Source organism: Saccopteryx leptura, chromosome 9 (assembly GCF_036850995.1).
Source record: "Saccopteryx leptura isolate mSacLep1 chromosome 9, mSacLep1_pri_phased_curated, whole genome shotgun sequence".
NCBI lineage: Eukaryota > Metazoa > Chordata > Mammalia > Chiroptera > Emballonuridae > Saccopteryx > Saccopteryx leptura.
The window spans coordinates 33,488,766-33,509,847 of record NC_089511.1 but is presented as its reverse complement, the minus strand read 5'-3'; the positions used below and the strand labels follow the sequence as shown (position 1 = coordinate 33,509,847).

The window sequence follows — 21,082 nt, the reverse complement described above, 5'->3', positions numbered from 1 at the left end:
ATTTTTCACTGTCTTGTCTCCGGGCCCCTCCCAGTTCCTACTCCAGCTGCACCCGCATTAATCCCTTCCCTCCTACCCGCAGCTTCCTGTCTGCAGCAGTCTGCTGGGCCCACCTACATCACCTGCCCCGCCCAGTGCATGGCCCCGCCCCTACCCGACAAGGCCAGCCCACGTCCTATGCAGTGCATTGCCATTGGCTGACTTCTGGCCCTCTCAGCTTCCACTTCTGCGATTGCAGCAGCTAGACGTCCGTCAGCACTGTCGCCTGCCGACGGGGCTGGCCGCTCCAGAGGAAAATCCTTGGCCAGCCCGACTGGAAGGCGAGTCCAATTCGGTGAAGCTGTGGGGGTGAGTCCAGTTTGGTGATGACGGAGGGCAGAGATGGGCTGAGCAGAGGCCTTAGGCCGGTGGCCTGGAAGCCAGGGTAGGGATCGGGGGAGATGGCCCTGGTCTTGGGAGAGAAGGTGCCCAAAGTCGCCTGGGCCCTGCACCTTCCTGGCTATACATGCCTCCGGCCCCTAGGTGGGGGGGGGGGGAGGGCGGGGAAGAGGTTGGGGGCATGAGGGGGGTACAGCTTCAAAGGATGAAGGGTCTATCCATGGGTCAGTCATAGCACAAAGTCACCCCGCAACTTCAGCCTTTCCAGTGCTGGTGTAAGAGGGTCCCAGCAGGTGCCATCCCAGGGGTGAGGCCAGCTGTCCGGCTGTCTGGAAGGGAGAGCAATAAAACTGGTGTAGACGTGTGTGTGTGGGGGCGGTGGGGGAGCAGGGGAGCATCTGCAGGAGAAAGAGTCGAAGGTTATGGTGGAATGTGGGGGGTGAGTGGAAGGAGGGACCTTCCTTCTTGTATTCTGATCACAACCTACTTGCTTTCCCCCAGGTTAGTGGAATCTGATCACTAAATTCAGGGCAGAGGGGAGAGGAAACGAAAGCATTCCTAGGCTGACAGCTCTACAGATGAGTTGGTGGGGTTCTCTGGAGGGAGGAAGCCAGCCTTGGGCAGGACAGGTTGCCTTCAGGGCAAGGGACTCTGCTGCCTGAAGTCTGGTTTAGGCTCAAACTGACCCTTTGCAGAAGGACTGCTGGTTCTGGAACATACACAGCTTGAAATGCTTCTGTCTAGATGAAGCAGTTGCACTCTTCCCAGAAAGGGGGTACTGAGGGCCAGGTCACCACTCTCACGACAGTGGCCCCTTGGAGACTGGGGTTAAAGGTTGACAGGCCAGGGTCAAGAGCACCCCCAAACAGGAGCCTGTTGGAGAGGCTCTGAGAAGCTGTTGACTGAACTATCCTAGCATGCCCATTCAGCAGAAAAGAGCTCGTGGTCCCCTCCCCAGCTCGAGGGGAGTTTGTTCCTTCCAAGCTGGGATGTTTCTCTTGTTCTAAGGCAAGAACTCAACCTTCTGCTGTTGTGGGTTCATCCATTTCTGTCTCTGGCTTCAGAAAGCAGAATTAACTGCCCCATGTTATCTCATTTAATCTTTTTCGCCTCATTACATGGTTGATGGCACTTACCCCATTTTACTAAGGTTCGAAAAGGCTCAGTAACTTGCCCCCAGACATAAAACTAAGAAGTGTCTAGGATTCAGTGAGTTCAGTGTGGACTCTCCCACTCTGCCCCATGGCCCCACATCTGTGGAAGCCAGGGTTTCTCACCCTGTGCTCCACTGACATTTGGGGCCAAGTATTTTTTGTGAGGGAGGCCTCCTGTGCACTGTAGGATATTTAGCAGCACCCCTAGTTGCTACCCACCAGATGCCAGCAGCAACCTCTTCCGCAGCTGCGACAACCAAAATCATTGCCAAATGTCCGCTGGAGCACGAAACTGTCTCCCAGTTGAGACCGCCTGGTGTGAGCAATCTTAGAGTAACATTACGGTGTGTCCTTCTGAAAGAGAACTTGATATAAGTAACCCACAGAAGACTCAGGCCAGCGGAGGGTGGTTGTATGCACAACCTGCCAGGAAAAAGTCTGTCCTACGTGGGGAGGTGCACCTGGAATAGTCCCATAAGAGAGCCACTGCTGGGGACTGAAAGAAAGCTCAGAAACTTGCATTTAGGGCAATGTAAGGATACATCCAAGACCTGCATGTCCTTTCCAAAATTGATGAGAGAGATTTCTGGCATGGTTCAAGCAATCAAGACTAGGGTGGTGAACCAGGCAAACCTTGTACCGTTGCCATTACTTCAGCTGGCCTTGCAGAAGCTCTTTAAAACTATCTTCCGAGCAGTTTTGAGATGCATCCCTTCCCCAGTGCCCTGCAGACTAAGAATGCTGGGGCAGGGGTAGGGGCAAGTTTTTAGAGGCTGCGCCTCCTCTCATAGGCCTGAAGTTCCTACTGGACACGGCTACACGCACTTCTCTCCTCCTAGAAAAGCTGCTCTGGCCTCTGGGTCTCCTTCTGGTGTCTCCTTCTGGAGCTGCCCTGTGTCCACCCCCCCCCCCCACCTTCCACGCTGATGGTTCCCACCTCTCCTGTGCATTACTGCCCTCCTTTGGCTGCTTGCCCAGCCTGCTCCTTTCTCGGTGTTTGGGTGCCAGGCTGTTCCATACTGACTTGTTTTCAGACAACAGTGGAGGAATCCATTTCCAGTGGGACAGAAGAAGAGGTGGGGTAGGCTGGAAGTGAGGGGCAGACAAGACCTCCCTTGCTCTGTAGCCCCTTCTGGTACCTTCCCCACACCAGACCCCACCTCAATGACCTTCGTGTTTAACCGGCACCTTTGTGCGCACTGCCCCCACTTTCCAGGTAAACCACCGGAAGACCCAGCCACAACATGTCTTAACTCCTGTGTTCTTCTCACCCTGATTCCCACAGATCCTGCAGTACTTGTCTGTCTCTCCCTGTTAAACCGGATGTTCCTGAAGGCCCAGGCCTGCCCAAGGCTTCTCTGTCACCTGCTTTCTCTCGGGGGCCATGTTGGGCTATTTTTTGAGGGCATAGATGCGGGTGTCGATGTCAGAAAGTGTCGTGCAGGAAGAGGGACCTGTGGCTCCTTAGTGGTACTGATTCCTCAGTCGTCGAATATGTGGGAACTTCCGAGAAGTGGCATTTAAATGTTGTTGGTGTCTTAGCCCCAGTGACTATGGCAGAGGATGAGAAGCTGGTGTCCCCTAGTAGAGCAAATCCGTGATTTTGAGCAGAGAGGAAGCTTTCTCAGGATTCTGGGGATCTGAGGTGCAGCATTGAGGTGTCTTCATCTGTTAAGGAAAAGCCAGAGGTGTCCTCTTGAGATCCTGTCCTTGCTGTGGGCTCTTCTTGGTGGCCTCTGGGCTTCACGCTAGGGCAAATCACTTTCTTGTGTGTACTGAGTCCCTGCCATGGCCGAGGCTTGGTGGGCCGTGGGGTACAGAGGCGAGGCTCCCTGGGGCTGTCCTATTGTGGAGGGTAGACAGAGCAGCACTGGTCCAAGCAGCACTGGGCCCCTGGAGCGGGTCCCATAGGAGCCGAACGTGGGATGCGTGGGCCTTCTCAGGACGTATGCCAGACCCGCCTCCTGGGATTTGCACATGGAAGCCCTCAAGGTGGTGGGAGAGTGGCCAGCTAGGAATGACGCAGACATTGGACCACACGTCCTGTGCCTGTATGCTCCAGGTTGACTTAGGTGCTGGGCAGGTGACTATAGGGCAGAGTCTTTTTGTGACTTTCAAATTCTAGCCAACCAATTGGGCCTGGACCTGGAAGAGGGGGCTGAGGGGGCAAGCGGAGTGAGCAAGGATAGGCCTGTCTCCGTTTCAGTTAAGGCAACAGTCAGTTCTAGGAAAGTCACAAGTGCCGGGTAGTCTTAGAACCTGAAGGTGCGTGATGGTGAGGAGTGCAAGGTGGGCGGAGAGGGCCCTCTGAGCCAGGCCAGGTGCAGAAGGGAACTGCCCAGAGGGAAAGGTGTCTGGTGCCCCGAGTGGGCCACACACATCTGTGAGGTTGGCCTCAGGAGCCTGCCTGCAAGCGTTCAGCTTTGGTGAAGCTATGCTAACGTCCCCAAAACCTTCCTCTCCCAGGTGTTGGGAAGACCTTCCTCTTCTCCAGTGTTTAGGGAAGTCATGAGCCTCCTTATGTCACAAACCGTAAAGTTTCCTAGAGGAAGTGCATGAGTGTAATCTTTGGTATCAAGACCCTATCTAACAATGAAATGAATTCCCTAGGGTACATTTTTAAGCGTTTACCATTCTCCTAATTTCAGCAGAATAACAAGATAGGATGCAGGGTGACAAATTTCCTGGAGACCTGAGAAATTAACACAGCTGTTGCGTGATCTGAATCTCCCTGGTTGTGGTGTGTGTGGAGGGGAGTATGAATGTAAGAATACTTCTGACTGAAGCTGTTATGATCTACCAGTGATATCCGATATCCCTAAAGCTGTGACTGAAAGGAGCCAAAGCAGAACCATGCTGTGCAGACAGATAAGATCACCGTGCAAGCCCCCAAACAACTCCCAGCCCCCTTTCCTGGTAAACGTGAGCAATGCCGTATCCTTCCTAATGATAACTTGAGCCCCTTGCTGTTCTCCCTGCGTCTTTGTTAAAAATTAGGAAGACACAGTCACAGACTCGCACCTAATCCAGACTGAGCCCTCCCTTCTTTGAGCCTTCCAAGAAGGCAGACCCAAACCCCCTCATGTGCTTCCTCGCTAGAGCAACTCAGAATTGCAGCTTTGACCACATGGGTTCTTGCGTTTCTATTTATAAAGCCAGTGAGCATGGACATATTTTCTATTGTGATTTCCCCTGGGCGTTGCCTTATGACAGTTCATAATGCGTACAGTACATAGCATGTAGGAAATTAACTGCAGAATCCATGATGTGCTCGCCCTCCTTCTCCCTGGGCTGTGCGTTCTTTCCTACTCTCTGCTGGGATCAGTGGTATTTAAAAACCAAGTGATAATGGCTGATCTAATCGAGTCCTAAATGATCAGGTTGTTTCTTGGGGCTTTTGGAAGAATTGACAGAAAAGGATGGCTCTGTCTTGGAGTGGCTGCTTGGACTGCGCCTCTGGAGTTGACCAGGAGCCAGCTGGTGCTGTCCCCCCTCCCCCTGTGTCTTAGAGATAAGGAAAGCCTCATGCAGGCTGGACCTTGAGCCCGGGGCGGGAGGTTTCCTTCTTGGCTCTTACTCGGCTGAGAAACCTGAGGAGTGGAAGCATTTAGATCAGATGGCCTGTGAGTGACAGCTGTGAGCTGGGTTGCATAAGCCCACATTTCCAGCCCGCTATTGTGAGTGCGAGGGCACCGCAGTTTCTCTTCAAGGACCCCTCTGCTGGGGCCTTCCTGTTCAGGGCAGAGGGGTGCCCCTGCCATGATGGAAGTGATTTACAAAAAAGATGGAAAAAATAACAAGAAAGTTGGAGAGGATACAGCAAAATTGGAACACTTGTGCTTTGCTGCTGGGAATGGAAAATGTGAAACAGTTCGGTGGTTCTTCAAAAGTTAAATAGGAGATAGGATCCAGCAATTCTACTCCGAAGTCTATACTCTCAAAATTTGAAAGCAGGGACTCAAATCCATGCTTGTGAATAGTGCTGCTGTGAATATGTGTATACAATACCCAAAAGGTAGAAACAGCTTAAATGCCCATCAGCAGGTGAATGGATAAACTAAATGTGGTATCTCCACACAGCGGAATATTACTCAGCCATGAAAAGGGGTGAAGTGCTGCCACATGCTATAACATGGATGAGCCTTGAAAACATCATGCTAAGTAAAAGAAGCTAGTCATAAAAGAACACATATATATAACTCCATATATGTGAAAAGTCCAGTGTAGACAGATAGATGCCACAGAGACAGCACATTAGTGGCTTTTGGGTGTATTGAAAATGTTTTTGAATTAGGTAGAGGTGGTGTTTGCACAATATTGGGAATGTACTAAATGCATTGAGTTGTATCCTTTAAAGGGGTGCCTTTTATGTTAGGTGAGTCTCACTTCAGAAAAAGATCCTAACTGTACCCCATTTCCCCTTGAGGTTTTGAACATCCAGGACTTGATGGGCCTGTTATTCACACTTCCTGCCCTCTGAGATGGCCTCCCTCTCCCTCACTCTCCTGGTGGGAGACTGTTAACACTTGTGTTGACTTAGTTTATGGAGTACTTGTCTCTCTAGCAATTTCACCAATGTGAGTTTCCAAATTAAGTTTTAGGATGAGAATTAAGAAGTCCCAGCACTTACCTCTTAAGAGAATTTATTATTTTCATTTGACTGTGCTTTTCTGTTTGACCTATGGATCTGTGTGCCCTTGCTGGGTAGCTCAGAGGGTTAGAGTATCATCTTTTTTTTTTTTTTTTTTTACAGAGACAGAGAGTCAGAGGGATAGACAGGGACAGACAGACAGGAATGGAGACAGATGAGAAGCATCAATCATCAGTTTTTCGTTGCGCGTTGCGACTTCTTAGTTGTTCATTGATTGCTTTCTCATATGTGCCTTGACTGCGGGCCTTCAGCAGACCGAGTAACCCCTTGCTGGAGCCAGCGACCCTGGGTCCAAGCTGGTGAGCTTTTGCTAAGCCAGATGAGCCCACGCTCAAGCTGGCGACCTCGGGGTCTCGAACTTGGGTCTTTCCACATCCCAGTCCAACGCTCTATCCACTGCGCCACCACCTGGTCAGGCTAGTATCATCTTAATACGCCAAGGTTGTGAGTTCAACCCCCCATCAGGGCACATACAAGAATCAACCAATGAGTTCATAAAGAAGTGGAATAACAAATGGATGGTTCTCTCTCTCCCCCTTCCTCTCTTTCTAAAAAAAAAAAATAATAATAATCCATGGCTCTCTTGGTGTTTGATCCCTTTCTGTAATGAGGTCTGTGACAATGAACAGAGGTCATCAAAGGTCACCAAAGGTCACCTGCCTTTGGGTACTAGTCTCTGAAGACATTCCTGAGCTCATTGGCTAGATAATATAACTTGTAAATTATGACAGTAATCTCTGTGGTAGGGCTGTTATTATCCCCATTTTAGAAAAGTAGAAATCGAGGCACAAGAGTTTCAGTACCTTACCCAAAGTGGCACAGCCTGTAGGAGGCAGGGCCAGGCTCACAAAGGCACACTTGTCAAATGGCGTGTTCTCTTTTGTCCATGATATTTTCAAGGTGTTGATTTTATTTAAATACATATGATCATCCAGGCAACAAATTTATTTCAACTCAGGTTTAAAAAAAAAAAATTTAGATTCAAATACTGATTTTTCTACCTTTTAGTTGCATTAACTTGGGAATTGTGTTCTTTTTTTTTATTGTTTATTTTATTGATTTTAGGGAGAGGGAGAGGTTGAGACGGAGAAGGAACTGGAACGTCTATCTGTTGTATGTGCCCTGACTGGGTATCGAACTGGCAACCTCTGCACTTCGGGATGATGTGGGAATCATGTTTTCAAATAGAGAAATCTAAACTGTTTGACAATTGTGATGTTTTCAGAGGTCACAGGAATCAGGACTGCGTTTTCATACTTATTTGTATTAAGTTCTACGACATTGAAACGGCAGTATGTGACTGCATTTTGCAGCTGTCAGTATCTATTAATTTGATCACCTTTATAGTGAGAGAAAGACAGAGACAGAAAGGGGGAGAGATGAGAAGTATCAACTATAGTTGCGTCTCTTTAGTTGTTCATTGATTGCTTCTCATTTGTGCCTTGACGGGGGGCGGGGGAGAGTGCTTCAAGCTAAGCCAGTGACCTTGGGCTTCAAGTTAGCAACGTTGGAAACATGTCTGTGATCCCATGCTCAAACTGGATGAGCCCTCACTCAAGCCGACGACCTCAGAGTTTAGAACCTGGAACCTCAGCATTACAGGTTGATGCTCTATCCACTTTGCCACCACTGGTCATGCTACAATTATGATGTTTTACAATATTTTTCCATTGATTTGAGAGGGGGGGGGGGGAGAGAGAGAGAGAAGCATTCACTTAGTTCTTCCATTTAGTTGTACACTCATTGATTCCTTCTTGTATGTGCCCTGACTGGGGGATCCAACCTATGATCTCCGTGTGCTGGGATGACACTTTAATCACTGAGCCACCTGGCCAGGGTCTATGATTATGACATTTTTAATTTTTTCTCTAACCTGGAATCTTTTCTTTTGCAGAGAATCCTGCTCAGAAATAAATAAGATGGGGAACGGCGAAAGCTGCTCGGGCCAGAATGTTCGTTCGCAGTTCCTTCCCGAGGAGCAGGCTGAGGTGGACAGATTGTTTGATGCTCTGTCCTCGGAGAAAAGCGGCTCGAACGCCTTGCCCCGGTCCTTCTCTCTGAAGGCACTAAAGGCAAGAGTAACCATCATCAGTTAATGTTTAGTCCAGAGTAGGAGTCTGTAAACTATGGCCTCCGGGCCAAAATCGGCTCTCCGTTTTTGTAAGACTAAACTTTAAAATGTTTGTTTTCTGTAAAGGGTCAGATAGTACATATTTAGCTTTGTTGGCCACTGTGGTCTCTGTCACAGCTACTCTGCTCTGCCTTCATATCCCTTCTTTCCCTCCCTCCCTCCCTCCCTTCTTTCACAGAAGCAGTGAAAGAGAGGGTGGGGGAAGGGAAACATTCCTTTGCTGTTCCACTCAGTCATGCGTTTGTTGGTAGTTTCCCCATGTGGGCCTGACTAGAGATCAAACCTACAACCTTGTTGTTTTGGGACAACGCTCCTAACTGACTGAGCTAACTGGCCAGGGCTCATGTCCCATTCCTAATTGAGGTTGCACAAGGGGCCTGCCCTGCTTCCCATATCTTGACCATTGTCCCCTGACTTCCCTTTGGGTAACATACCACCTTAGTGGGATTCATATGTAGGTCAAGTAACCACAAAGTTTCAAGTGTTCCTTTGCCTTTAGGATTTGTAAGTGTTCGATGTCCTAGGAATTTTATGGTACTCCAAACAAAATAATGATGTTTCAAAGTCAGGGTTCACCAGACAAGGAGTTAAAACTGCCTGTTTCTCCATCTTTCTGCTGCATTCCATGGAACTTAACTGCCTGTCTGAGTGCTCAGACTGAGGCGAGACATAGGCCAAGAGACAACATCAGCGCATCTCCCTGGGCTGTGGCAGGGAAGGCAATGGGCGAGGGCGTTCCAGCAGCCGCCTCTTATAGAACACGCAGAATGGGAGCTGATGGTGCATTGGGGATCCCCAACATACTCACTTTACAGATGAGGAAACTGGCCAGGGAGGTTATGTGGGTCACAACTGTGTTGTATACATGCATCTGTAGGTGCACACATGTGTGTGCATACATGTATGTACACGAGTATCTCCACTAGAGCAAAATCACCCCCCGTCTGCCTGGTCACCCACCACACTGGAGCCAAAAAGACCAAGAGCTTCACTGCAGAGCAGTTGGCAATGTTCACGAACGTTTATCAAGATAAATGTGGCTAAAGTTGCTCAGAAAACCTTGGTGACTGTATAAAGTTTCCTTTGGGAGGGAATTCAAGATTGCTTTTCTAGTAGAACTTCAAAAACACTGACAGAAATAGATAGAATCTTTGAGTGGTCAGTAGGGACCAGCTTTACAAGAACTGCAGATTACCGATGTCACAGTATAGGTAGAAGTTGTTACAGGAGAATCCACTGTTCAGACCCTACTGTGGTGGAAGTTCATGATTTGCTTTCTCTCGCCATTTATTCTTAATTCCTGGACCAAATCTGACCTGATGTTGGTCCAAAGGAAAGCAATGTTTACAGAATGTTATTGTCAAGACATTACTTAAGAACTAGATTTTAAATTTAACTAAAAATTAATTAAAAATGCATGTTGAGCAAAAAGAGCTTAGGTAAGAAGTGAAAGCTAGCTAGCTAATATATTTGGAAGTCCCTAATATAGAGGAGACCAAATTAGATATAAATAGACACATGCACCATGTGTTAATAAATGCAGACATGCACATGGCAGCTGTCAGATCATCTGAGTGGAGTGAAGAGGTGATGGTGGCCAGATGTAGGAATGACATGGCCAACCAAGGGAAATGGGAGAGCTTGGAGAGATGGGAACAGATTGTGGAAGAATCTGATGGCCAGGATGAGCCACAAGCCAGGACACGTTATGTATGTGGGTCCTTGGGTGATACGATGCCCTTAGGTGGGGGAGAGATGATATGCGTGGGAACATTACATGCTGGTAGAAGGGAGCATCGTGGTGTGGCAGTGGTTGGTCTAGGTCCCCTTGTTACCTCACTTAACTTGTACCCTTTTCTCCTTCTTGTCCTTAACAGAGCCACATTGGGGAAGCTCTTCCCCAAGATATGGTTACCAGACTGTATAATGGCATGTGTAGGGTTGACCTGACGGGACAGGTGAAGGGGCCCAGCGAGAGCATCTCCCGGGGGCAGTTCACAGTGTCAATGTCCCACCTGCTGAAAGGGAACTCCAAGGAGAAGAGTCTCATGATTCTGAAAATGATTTCTGCCACAAATCGTCCTGTGAAAGCAAGAGAAGTCCAAAAGGTAGAGAGGCCACAGGAACCATTGCAACCACCCCAAGTAGCCTTGCTGTCCTTAGGTGGGGGGCTCAGGGCAATCAAACTGCTGGGGAAGCATCATAAAGATGTCCACCATGGGGGAGCCCTAGATCACATAACTGGTTGAGGTCAGAACTCCTGGACAAAGCCAGTGGTGAGATTTAGCCGGTTTGCACCAGTTCGGCAAAATGAATACCGAATTTTTTGTTGCTTTCAGCGAACCAGTTGTTAAAATTGCACTTGTAATCAGGGCTCTTTCTAAGGTGGGCACCTGGGCAGCTGCCCAATGTGGAAATCACAAATTTACACTCCTTTTTTTTAACGTTCATCTGCACAACAGCGTATTCTAAGCATCCGTAGTAATGTTCACTCTGTCCATAGGTGAAAAAAATTTGATGAAGCTATGCTTGTAATATTTATTCATTTCATAAAACTCATTAGACCTTTGTTGAAATAGTAGATTTTAATTTCCTCACATTTCTTACTTCAGTAAACAAACGTAATGTAAAGAGAAAAAGTGTCAAACAACCAGGGGTTGACAAGCTGTCATTGGAAATATCTTAAATAAAAGTTTTATTGTTTTTTTGTCAGGTATTATTTAATATTTTGCATTAATATTTTAAAACTCTTTCTTATCTAGTTTTGTGTACTTCTTATTCTTAAAGTATTAAAAGCATAAAATAATAAACTACCTTTTGGTATAGCGTTTTTTGGTACTTAAAACAGTCATTAGGGCAGAGAACCAGTTGTTAAATTATTTGAATCCCACCACTGGACAAAGGCCTTGGCAAAATTAGACCAGCTATGGGTCATTAGAAAAATGAATAACTACCCACGTGACCTTATCTTTCCTCACATTGTGGCCACTGTAGTTGGTATTAAAGAGATAAAACGCCCTTTGCCTGTTGATATGGTGTAGGTCATTGGTCATGATAGAAATGTTATTAATGGTAAAATTGTAATCTTTTAAGTTTACAGAGGATCTTGTTGGCTCAGTAGTGCATGTGCTAAACCACAGACAGGAGCTGAAAGGCTGGGCTCAGAAGAAAGCTCCAGGTCCCCCACCCAGGGTACAGATTCTGGCTGCTCAGCTGCTCTCTGAGATGAAGCTTGCAGGCAAGTGCCCTGAGTGTGCTCACACCTTGAGACCTTGGAGGCGTAGTCTAGTACTTCACTGTCTCATTTATTATAGCCTTGCAGTAAAGTTTTGAGATCAGAAAGTAGTGTAAGTATCTTGGGAGGAGTATTTAGATTGTCTAATTGGTCGGCATATAACTGTTCATAGTATTTCCTTATAATCCTTATTCTGTAAGGCCAGTAGTGATGTCTCCGTATACATTTCTGATGTTAGTCATTTGAGTCTTTTTTCTTGGTCACTCCAGCTAAAGGTTTGTATTTTGTGTTGATATTTTCAAAGAGCCAACTTTTGGTTTTGTGGATTTTCTCTGTTGTTTGTTTAGTCTCTATTTCATTTATTTTTACCCAAGTCTCTTCTTTCCTTCCTTCTGCTTCTTTTAGGTTTAGTTTGGTTGTCTTTTTAATTTCTTAAACTAGAAGACTAGGTTACTTGTTATTTATCAATATAGGCAGTTATGACTATAAATTTCCCTCTAAGTACTGCTTTAGTTGCATCTCATAAGTTTTGGTATGTTGTGTTTTTTGTTTTCATTCATTCTCAGTTTCTAACTTCCTTATGATTTCTACTCTAGCCTACTGGTCATTTAGAGGTGTGTTATTTAATTTCTACATGTTTGTGTATTTCCTAAGTTACCTCCTGTTACTGATTTCTAATTTTATTATTTTTTGGTTGAAGAAGAACATATGTTACATGGTTTCAATCTTAAAATGTATTGAATCATGTTTTATGATATTACATTTTATTCTGGACAGTGTTTTATGTACAGTTGGGAAAAATGTGAATTATGTTATTGTTAAGTAAGAAACAGTATATGTTTAAATTTACTTGGGATTTAAAAATACTGTTGGAAAGTCTCTGTGCAAAGTAAACATGTTTTATAAAAGTATTAGCATTTTATTATAAAGCTGGATTTTTTTTAGTAAAGATTGAAAATAGGTTATATTTCAAAAATTTATTTAAGTGAGGTATTTGGAACTTAGAAAGAATAACATAATATATGTAAAGTACTAGTAGTTTGTCTTCTGGTATTACCACCCTGTCATCTTCATTCTTAGTAGGTAGGAGCTAGGAAACAGGATCAAAGATGCTGCTTTCAGTCAGCTAAGCACCATTTGTAGTTAATGAAACCTGCTCTTCCGATAAACTAGAGTGGTGCCCAATAAATTACCAACCACTGCCCTGCCTTGCTGGAGAACAACGCACTTCTAAATCCTTTACAAATGACTTTGTTAGGACAGAAGCCCTGGGAGAATGACTGGTGCAGTGCTCCCAGGAACAATTGCTGAGAGTTTCGGGGCTGGCCCTGGGGTGAGGGTATGGCTGTCTCTCCTGGGCCTCTGAAATGCAGCTTGGAGGGGAGAAAAAGATAAGAGTGTTGATGTGGAATTGTTTAGAATCACCCCATCCAACAGATAAAGTTCAAACACCAAAACAAAGACACACAAGAAATTTTAAGTATCCTAGTGGCCATATTAAAATAATAAATAAAAACAAGTGAAATTGACATTAATAATACATCTAAAAGATAACAACATTGGCAATCAGTCAATCCAAAAATGATTGAGGTAGTTTACATTCATTTTTTCATACCAATTTTTGAAACTGGGAGTGCATTTCACACTGTGCATCTCCATTCAGACAAGCCATAGGTTGAGTGCTCAGAAGCCACATAGGACTCCCACGTTGGACAGCACAGGTCTAGAAGCACAGATAGAAGGAGAGGTAATCACCAGCTAATACTGTTTTCCCCTCCCCTAGATGGCAAGAAGCTGGTGGAGCCACAGCAGCTGGACTGTGACTGTGACCAAGCTGTGATTGAGGACTGGGTGTTCAGGGCCCACCTCGTGTCCACATTCCTGAGTGTGGTCATCCACAGAGGCTTTCTCCTGCACTCATCCCTCAATCTAGCCACTCTGGTCCCTGAGCGTCAAGTTGACCAGGGGCAGGAGTTTGAGAGTATCCTGGATATCCTGTCAGTCATCTATGTCAACTCCCACCTGCCCCAGGAGCAGCAACACCGCTGGCATCTGCTCTTCTCGTCCAAGCTCCATGGGCACAGCTTCGCCCAGCTCTGTGGGCGCATCCCACACCGAGGGCCCTGTGTGGTACTCCTCGAGGACCATGATGGCCATGTGTTTGGTGGCTTTGCCTCCTGCTCCTGGGAAATCAAGCCCCAATTTCATGGTAAGACTTGGTCACCAAAACCCAGTGTTAGCATGGTATTTGCTAGGAGTTCTGGTCAGAAGGCTGCGGTGTGCAGACCTTTGGAGCACCGGCAAAGGATGGGAGTGTTAAAAAGGACGTGAGCATTTCTTAATCTCCTTATCCAAGTATTTGTCTAGATGTGTTTGGGAGGAAAGTCAGACATGCTGCTGCTTTATGGTGAGTAAATGCTTCACAGATTCTGACACGGGGTCTGATAAGCAGAACAGGTATCCTCACCTCAAAATTTTAGGTTTATTAAATGGTGCCAGGTCTGTCCAGGCTGTGGGAGAGGCTGGGCTGCGGATGCCTCTTAAGGTAGTGAGTTTCAACGTTTTTACACTTGGGAACCAGTGAAAATGGAATTATTTCAGGGACTACTAAGGCAGAAATCACCCTGAGCATAAGCAAATTCAACTAAGATCATTGGTTCTATAATCTTCATACACCAGCAGGGTGGTTAACTCGTGGATTGGCACAAAATTTCTGGCGGACTGGTCCGTGGACTGGTGGTTGAAAAACACTGTCATAAGGGACCAGGAGATACTGATTCTTTCAAATGGGACATTTTCTTTCATGGACTGTCTTTCCTTTCCCTGTGTGTCCGCTTCGCTGCTTCTACCATGGCTTTTGGCTTTGTGATTTTGTTGGAGTTTGGAAGTTCTTTGAGGGATCTCGATGGCAGCACATGAATGGCTCTAGGTGAATTCTTCCCCCTCCACAAAGAAAAATGCTCTGATAAACATTTTTAAAGGACCATTTTTGAAAGCATTCATCTGCTGGGCATACTCAGGGATGAAACTCCTTCTAGGGGCTGTTATCACTGCATGTCCCCTGATGCCTGGCTGGCTGCCCGAGTCTGTGTTCTCAGTAGGGCTCCTCAGGGCCAGCAGCATTGAAGTGGAGGGCTTTCCTCATGATTCTGAGGGACCAGATGTATCCCAGCTCTCACTCCCATGGACTAAATGAAATCTGAGCAGGGTACCTCCCACTAAGGGGGCAAGCTTGCCTGGCTGGCAGGCTCAGTGGAAGGGAGGATCCAGGGACCTGAGATGCAGAAGGCGGAGCAGAGAGGCCTCTTGGACGGAGGCTGTGCATCCAAACCAGACGGCCATCAGTTCCCAGCCCTTCCACCTGCGGCCCTCCCGCCTCCTCTCTCCATCTCACTCTCAGCAGCGTGTGGAGCTGCCTTCTCACCAGCCCTCTGCTTTTAGTCTCACTCCTCCTGGAAACCCATTAACAGACCCCCACCACCTTCAGGGCAGTACACAGTTTATCTCCACTCTCACGACCCACTCCTGTCCCCTTGCAATTCATGTTCAGTCCCACTGATCTTCCTGCGGTTTCCAGAACACACTGTGCTTCCTCTCATCTTAGGACTTGGCACATGTTGCTTCCTCTCTCTTTCACCTGTTTGCACAGCCAGCTTCTTGTTGGGACTCAGACCAGGGTCACCTCCTTCAGGAAGCCTTCCTAACCACACCAGTGCCGTGTGCTCCCTGTGATCCTCAGTCATACTGCATGCCTCTGGAATTGTTCCTGTCCTTCTTTTGCTGGGCAGAGCTTCTGTGGGCTGGGGCGCTATGTCCAGGTGCAGAGTTGCCATTATTGGAAAGGTTTTAGCAGTGGTGGGTGGCCCTTTTCCTGGGCTGGGTGGAAGGAATCAGGAGATGAAGGCTGGGTACCTCTATTCCAGAGATCTTGTTATTTCTAGGATTTTATTATCTATTTTAGAATGTTCCTGATCTTCAATCCAGATGCTGCTACCAGCTCTTCCCACTATGTCAGGGGTCCCCAAGACCACCCACACATCATTGATTCACTAGCAGCACCCAGGGAGTCTGTATATGGCTGTGCTCACAGCCATGATTTACTACCCTGAGTGGAGGCAGACAGGATCAATGCAGGAAAAGCGTGGGGCGAAGTCCAGGGAACCAGGCGCCAGGTCCCAGAGTCCTCTCCTTGTGCGGTCACACAGGACGTGCTGAACTCCTTTGCCAACGAGCTGTGACAGCGTGTGTGAAGTGCTGTACACCTAGGGAGTTCATTTGGGGATCATCGCCCAGGGTTTTATTGGGGGCTGGTCATGTGAGCACCCTCTGCCCAGCATGTAGCAACATCCCCAACTCCCATGAGAAAAGGGGTTGAGCACCAATCACTCTGTTTGTATAAACAGTGTAGGCATAGGGAGCCACTCCGATCAGTCTGGGAGTGGTGGGGACCTTTCCAAAATCCACGTTCCCAGACATTGGCCAAGCTCCAACCTTGGAAGCGGGACTCTCTGGGGACTGCGGTCTCAGGCCTGCAGCAGCCCCATTCTGCCACCCACCTTTCCCTGTCACAGAGTCACGGGGAGTGGCTCATCCTCCCCTCTGCCCTGTCTCTAGGCTTTGTGCAGAACAAGGAGTTGCTCTGTCTCTGTGTGGTTAGAGGCTGTGCTTTAGGACATGGAAAAAAACCCGAGAATCAATATTGCAGATAAAACATTTTCTTCTTCCAGATCCTTTAATATTACTCCAGGTTAGCACTGCTGGTTCTAATGCATTAACAAGCAGAAGTATTCTTCCTGAAGAACAGCAGGAGAATGCAATTGCAGAGTGCATTCTGTTCTGAAATGAGGATGGACTTCCAGCAGAGGGCAGCCTTGCATCAGTCCCGTCAAATTAAGAGCGCGTGCCGGTCCATTTGTCTTGGGAACCTTCACTTCTATGTCTGAGACTTGAAGTGACAGCCCACGGGGTCGCTTCACTTTTGCTCTGTCTTCTCTGGTGCAGTTGAAGGGCCTGTGGCTTTGGCCTGAGCACAGAACCTCATGAGTATGAATCTGGTCCTGGGCAAGGGGCCTGATTTCTCTGGGCCTTGGTTTCCAGAAGAGGCCTCCCTGCTGAGGGCAGGCCCCCTGGTGGCCTGGAGTGGGGTGGGACCATTGCAAATGAGGGGGCCTCTGCTTTGTGGCCCTGTCATCTTGCTTTAGCATCAGGACCACATAAATGTTTGTCAAAAGGCAGCCTGAAGATTATAAAGCAAAGTGGTACTATACCCAGCACTGGGGTGGCAGAGTGGGAACAGGTAGTTCATCACTTCTAAAACTGTCCCCAATTTGCTGGGGCCACCCAAGGCCATAGATTCAAGCCCGAGTCTTTGTCTGCTGTCATCGGGCTCCAGGTGACTGCTTCAGGCTCATGTCCCTTTTCTCCTTGCCCCAGCGCTCACAAACCCTTAGTGCTTATTCCCTGCATGTCTGGTCCCTGTGGGTGGCGGGTGGAGGGTGTCCTCAGGAGTGGCCCTCGCCCCAGCCATCTCCATCTAGGATGTCCTTCCCAAAACTCTGCCTCCTGAAGCTCCCAACCACCCTGACTAGACCTGTGGGTCCGTCTGGATTGAGCCCAGAACACTGCTTGCCCAGCTCTGCCTATCCTGCCCTTCTCGCTCCGTGAGGCCCCTCGGGGCTTGAACCCCCCTCTGTGTCATCCCTCCATGTCCTCCACGTCCTCCACGTCCTCCACATCTGTGCTCCCACTTACTTCCCGGAACTTTCCTTCCCACCTCATGAATTGCCTGACCGCAACGTACCATGAAGTGGATCTTGTGTTAGCTTGTACAGCTTGTTTTGACATCAGGTGCCCTTCACGCTGTCCCTATGGAGGGGCAGGCCTTTGGGCTGAGTTCTCACAACTGGGGGAGGGGGCATCTCTGGTTTGGCTGCCCCTGAGCTTGCAGCTCCCTGAGGGTGAGGTGTGGTGTCTATCACTCTCCCCAGTGCTGAATGTGATCCCTGGAATGAATGAACCAAGGAAGGAAGGGAGCTGAGACAGGACACTGTTCATGTCCACAGTTTGACTGGTACCATCCTTCAATGGCAGCATGCCCACGTTTGTGCCCTTGGATGAAGTTAGACGGTCACCTTTCACTGCCTGTCCCCTTCCTGCCATGGTGGGCAGCTGTGTATCTGCAGGTTTTGTCTCGCCTCTGGTGATGTGCTTGCTCCGTTAGGCTGCGGGCAGCCCTACAGCCTCAAGTGCAGACCTGAGGAGACTCTGCCAACACCACGCTACTACCTGGAGTGACCGCTGGCCTCCTTGCCCCCGAGTTAAAGGACGCCCGCCTTTTCTGACTTGGATGCCTGCTTCTGAACAGCGGGCAGACTTCCCATTTCTGCTTCCCTAGCACGAGCAGAAGTGCCCCCAGCAAGGAGATGCCACTTTTCTTTTTAGTTGTTACTTTCACTCTCGAACCCTCAGCTCATTCTCTGGGGCCCTGGGCAGCCATAAGGCCTGTCTTTGGAGGGCCTGGAACTGCCCACCAGTCTGTGGTGGCCGAGCCCCTGGGGGTGTGTGAGCTCAGGGCACATCTGAAGACCCATGCGATGGTCCTCACAGTTCTGCCTTCTGAGTGGTAGCTTGTTTGCAACCTCTGCTTGCAGTGCCCAGTTCAGATCTGTAATCCTCTGTGCTCTTGTCACTTTCAGGGGACAACAGCTGCTTCCTGTTCTCCATCTCCCCCAGCATGGCCGTGCACACCTGCACAGGCTACAATGACCACTACATGTACCTGAGTCGCGGGCAGCAGACCATTCCCAATGGACTGGTGAGGACGGGGGAAAGGCCAGAATGTCCCGCCTGAGGGCTGTCCATCCCCGATAGAACCAGTCCCAACACCTCAGGGGTGGCAAGTCCTCTGGGCCCTGGTGGTACGTGCTTTCTGTCCCTGCTGTTAGCCAGTGTAGCCCCCATGAGAAAGCCATGCGGTGGGAGTCCGGACACCTCAGTGATTATTCTAGTAACTTGTAATGGGATATGTAAATGGATGTTTAAATTATACCCATCTATATATTTCAGAGTTAAAAAAAGAAAACTACATTCACTTCTCACCTACCCTCGGCAGACTGGGACCGAAGGCTGGTGTGGGCTTGGTGTCTGATATTCAAACTGAGGAGTCACTGATGGCCTTCCTTCCTTCGCAGGGCATGGGAGGGCAGCATCATTACTTTGGGCTGTGGATCGATTCCGACTTTGGGAAAGGACACAGCAAGGCCAAGCCCACGTGTACCACCTACAACAGCCCTCAGCTGTCAGCGAAGGAGGACTTCCGGTTTGAAAAGCTGGAGGTGTGGGCGGTTGGAGACGCCTCCGGGTCGCGGCTGGTGAGCGTGTGGGCGTTGCTCCGCTTTACCCCTTTTACTAGATGGAAGCCATCTAGAGACAGTTTATAACAAATTTGTTTCCAGTAGCTGTTGCTGGCTGGAGAAATGCCAGTGGGTGTGCGGCAAAGTCCTGTCGGGGTCTGTGGGGTGGGAGTTGGGTGATGTGTGTGTGTGTGGATGACTTGCAGAATGGACCCTCTTCCCTGGGAAGTGGGGCCTGCCCGAGGTGGGAACTGGGGTGCTTGGGTGGCCCCATCTGCAAGATGAGGAGGGTCAGGGTGCCTCCTAGTTCTGTGGTTTTGCGATGAGTCATTGTTGCGATGAGTCATTGCGATGGCCCCTGCATCTTGTCACCTGCTAACAATGGCATTGCCAGGGTAGGGGGACATCAGCGAGGGAAGCAGAGACCACCACATTTCCTTGTGGCAACAGTGGGATATTGTTCTACTCTGATAAGCTTGAAACCAGCAGAACATCACTGCCTGTCCTGGGCTGCACAGCGTGGTCATGAACACACCCACTTCTCTTTTTCCCAAGGCCAACGGCAACAAGAGCATTCTGGATGTGGACCCGGAGGCCCAGGTCCTGCTGGAGATCAGTGGGCGGAGTCGCCACAGTGAAGGGCTCCGGGAAGTCCCTGAGGAGGAGTGAGAAGGACCCCGGAGCAGGTCGTCCTGGAGCTGGTCCTCCTGGAGCTGGAGCCTGACCCCCTCCCCCCTGGACAGAGCACACAGCCTGCAGACCTCTCCCTGTCCTGTGCGTGCTTAACTTTAACATAGAGCTGCATTGGTCTTGTCCGGGTTGTGCTGGACCTGCTTAATCAGAATAGAGTAAAATTCCTGTGATGTCATATACTCATTAGTGGGTGTATCTCCTGGAAATCCTGAGTGTCATGTTAGCCACTTAACTCATACTTTGCTAATCTTGTATCACAGAAATGCAAAGACACTGAGACATTTAAGACTTATGTTGGAATCAACATTTGATGGGCATGTAAGGTTTTTGTTTGTTTGTTTGTTTGTTTGGTTTTTTTTTTTTTTGTATTTTTCTGAAGCTGGAAACGGGGAGAGACAGTCAGACAGACTCCCCCATGCACCCACCAGGGGCGACGCTCCGCCCACCAGGGGGCGATGCTCTGCCCCTCCGGGGCATTGCTCTGTTGTGACCAGAGCCACTCTAGCGCTTGGGGCAGAGGCCAAGGAGCCATCCTCAGCGCCCGGGCCATCTTTGCTCCAATGGAGCCTCGCTGCGGGAGGGGAAGAGAGAGACAGAGAGGAAGGAGAGGGGGAGGGGTGGAGAAGCAGATGGGCGCTTCTCCTGTGCCTGGTCGGGAATTGAACCCGGGACTTCTGCACGCCAGGCTGACGCTCTACCACTGAGCCAACTGGCCAGGGCCAAGTTCTTGTCTTCAGGAAATTCCCTCTGCTGGGGGTCACTTGGCCTCTGCCCAGGCAGTCCCAGTTCAAAGTCCCTTGGCATTCCGTTTCGATTGGTTAAGGACGGAGGCCTTTGGATGGGAATATCGATGCTTTTTGATGTATTAATGGAGGCAAATAGCTGAAGATTTTGGAGGTAACAGCAGCATGGGTCTTTAATAGGTGTTTATAATAAGGGTCCACATCTGCCTTCTCAACTGTTTTGAAGAGACCCTGTACCATGTGCCCTGAGCAAATGGGAAAACGAGGAGAGCGACAGAAAAGCAAAGTTGTATTTCTGTTACTAATCTAAGGTTGGGGACATTTGGAGGCCCTAATACGGCCTGTTGCATAAATCAGTACTGAGTAGCTTGGCAGCAGTGGCCTGGGTTCCTGGCCTGACACGCACCTGTCAGTATCACATCCCTGCCCAGTGCTGCTTCCAAAGGAGAGGGCTGGTCATTTCGGGCTTGCTTTACACAAAACCTTGTGATAGATACTGAAATGCTAAGGTGGCCCACTTAGGTGGGCTGGGCTTCTAAGCAGAGCTGAAAATACTCTGTAACCACACTGTACGAATTCCCTCCTTCAAGGAGCTGTGGTCGATTCTCTCAGACAAATACCTTGTTTTCTTGTCTTTTGCTGTAAACTGACATTTTCTTAATAGAGTTTGCCCTGATTATAAGCCATAGCAAACTGAGCTGTTTGCATTTTGCAGGTTCTGCCTTTTCTACCAGGAAGCTCATCA

At 48.6% G+C, this 21,082-nt stretch overlaps 1 protein-coding gene across 2 annotated transcripts; it reads left to right on the top strand.

The window, feature by feature from the left end:
* The first annotated feature begins 242 nt into the window (after positions 1-242).
* On the top strand, positions 243-20,463 carry MEAK7 (MTOR associated protein, eak-7 homolog). Of its 2 annotated transcripts, XM_066348941.1 has the most exons (9): positions 4,400-4,466; positions 6,435-6,482; positions 8,078-8,255; positions 10,192-10,422; positions 11,408-11,552; positions 13,333-13,758; positions 18,245-18,363; positions 18,740-18,919; positions 19,457-20,463. In XM_066348941.1, exons 3-9 carry the CDS (start codon positions 8,103-8,105, stop codon positions 19,568-19,570), a joined length of 1,368 nt encoding a protein of 455 aa, XP_066205038.1. In that variant the 5' UTR covers positions 4,400-4,466; positions 6,435-6,482; positions 8,078-8,102; the 3' UTR covers positions 19,571-20,463. The 2 variants fall into 2 exon arrangements, with proteins under 2 accessions (XP_066205037.1, XP_066205038.1); XM_066348940.1 differs by lacking the exons at positions 4,400-4,466; positions 6,435-6,482 and adding an exon at positions 243-348.
* Positions 20,464-21,082: the final 619 nt, after the last annotated feature.

Coding starts and splice junctions, on each gene's coding strand:
- MEAK7 (XM_066348940.1), top strand. CDS start 8,103: ATGGGGAACGGCGAAAGCTGCTCGGGCCAGAATGTTCGTTCGCAGTTC. Junction 8,256..10,191: donor TCTCTCTGAAGGCACTAAAG/GCAAGAGTAACC, acceptor TGTCCTTAACAG/AGCCACATTGGGGAAGCTCT. Junction 18,364..18,739: donor AGACCATTCCCAATGGACTG/GTGAGGACGGGG, acceptor CTTCCTTCGCAG/GGCATGGGAGGGCAGCATCA.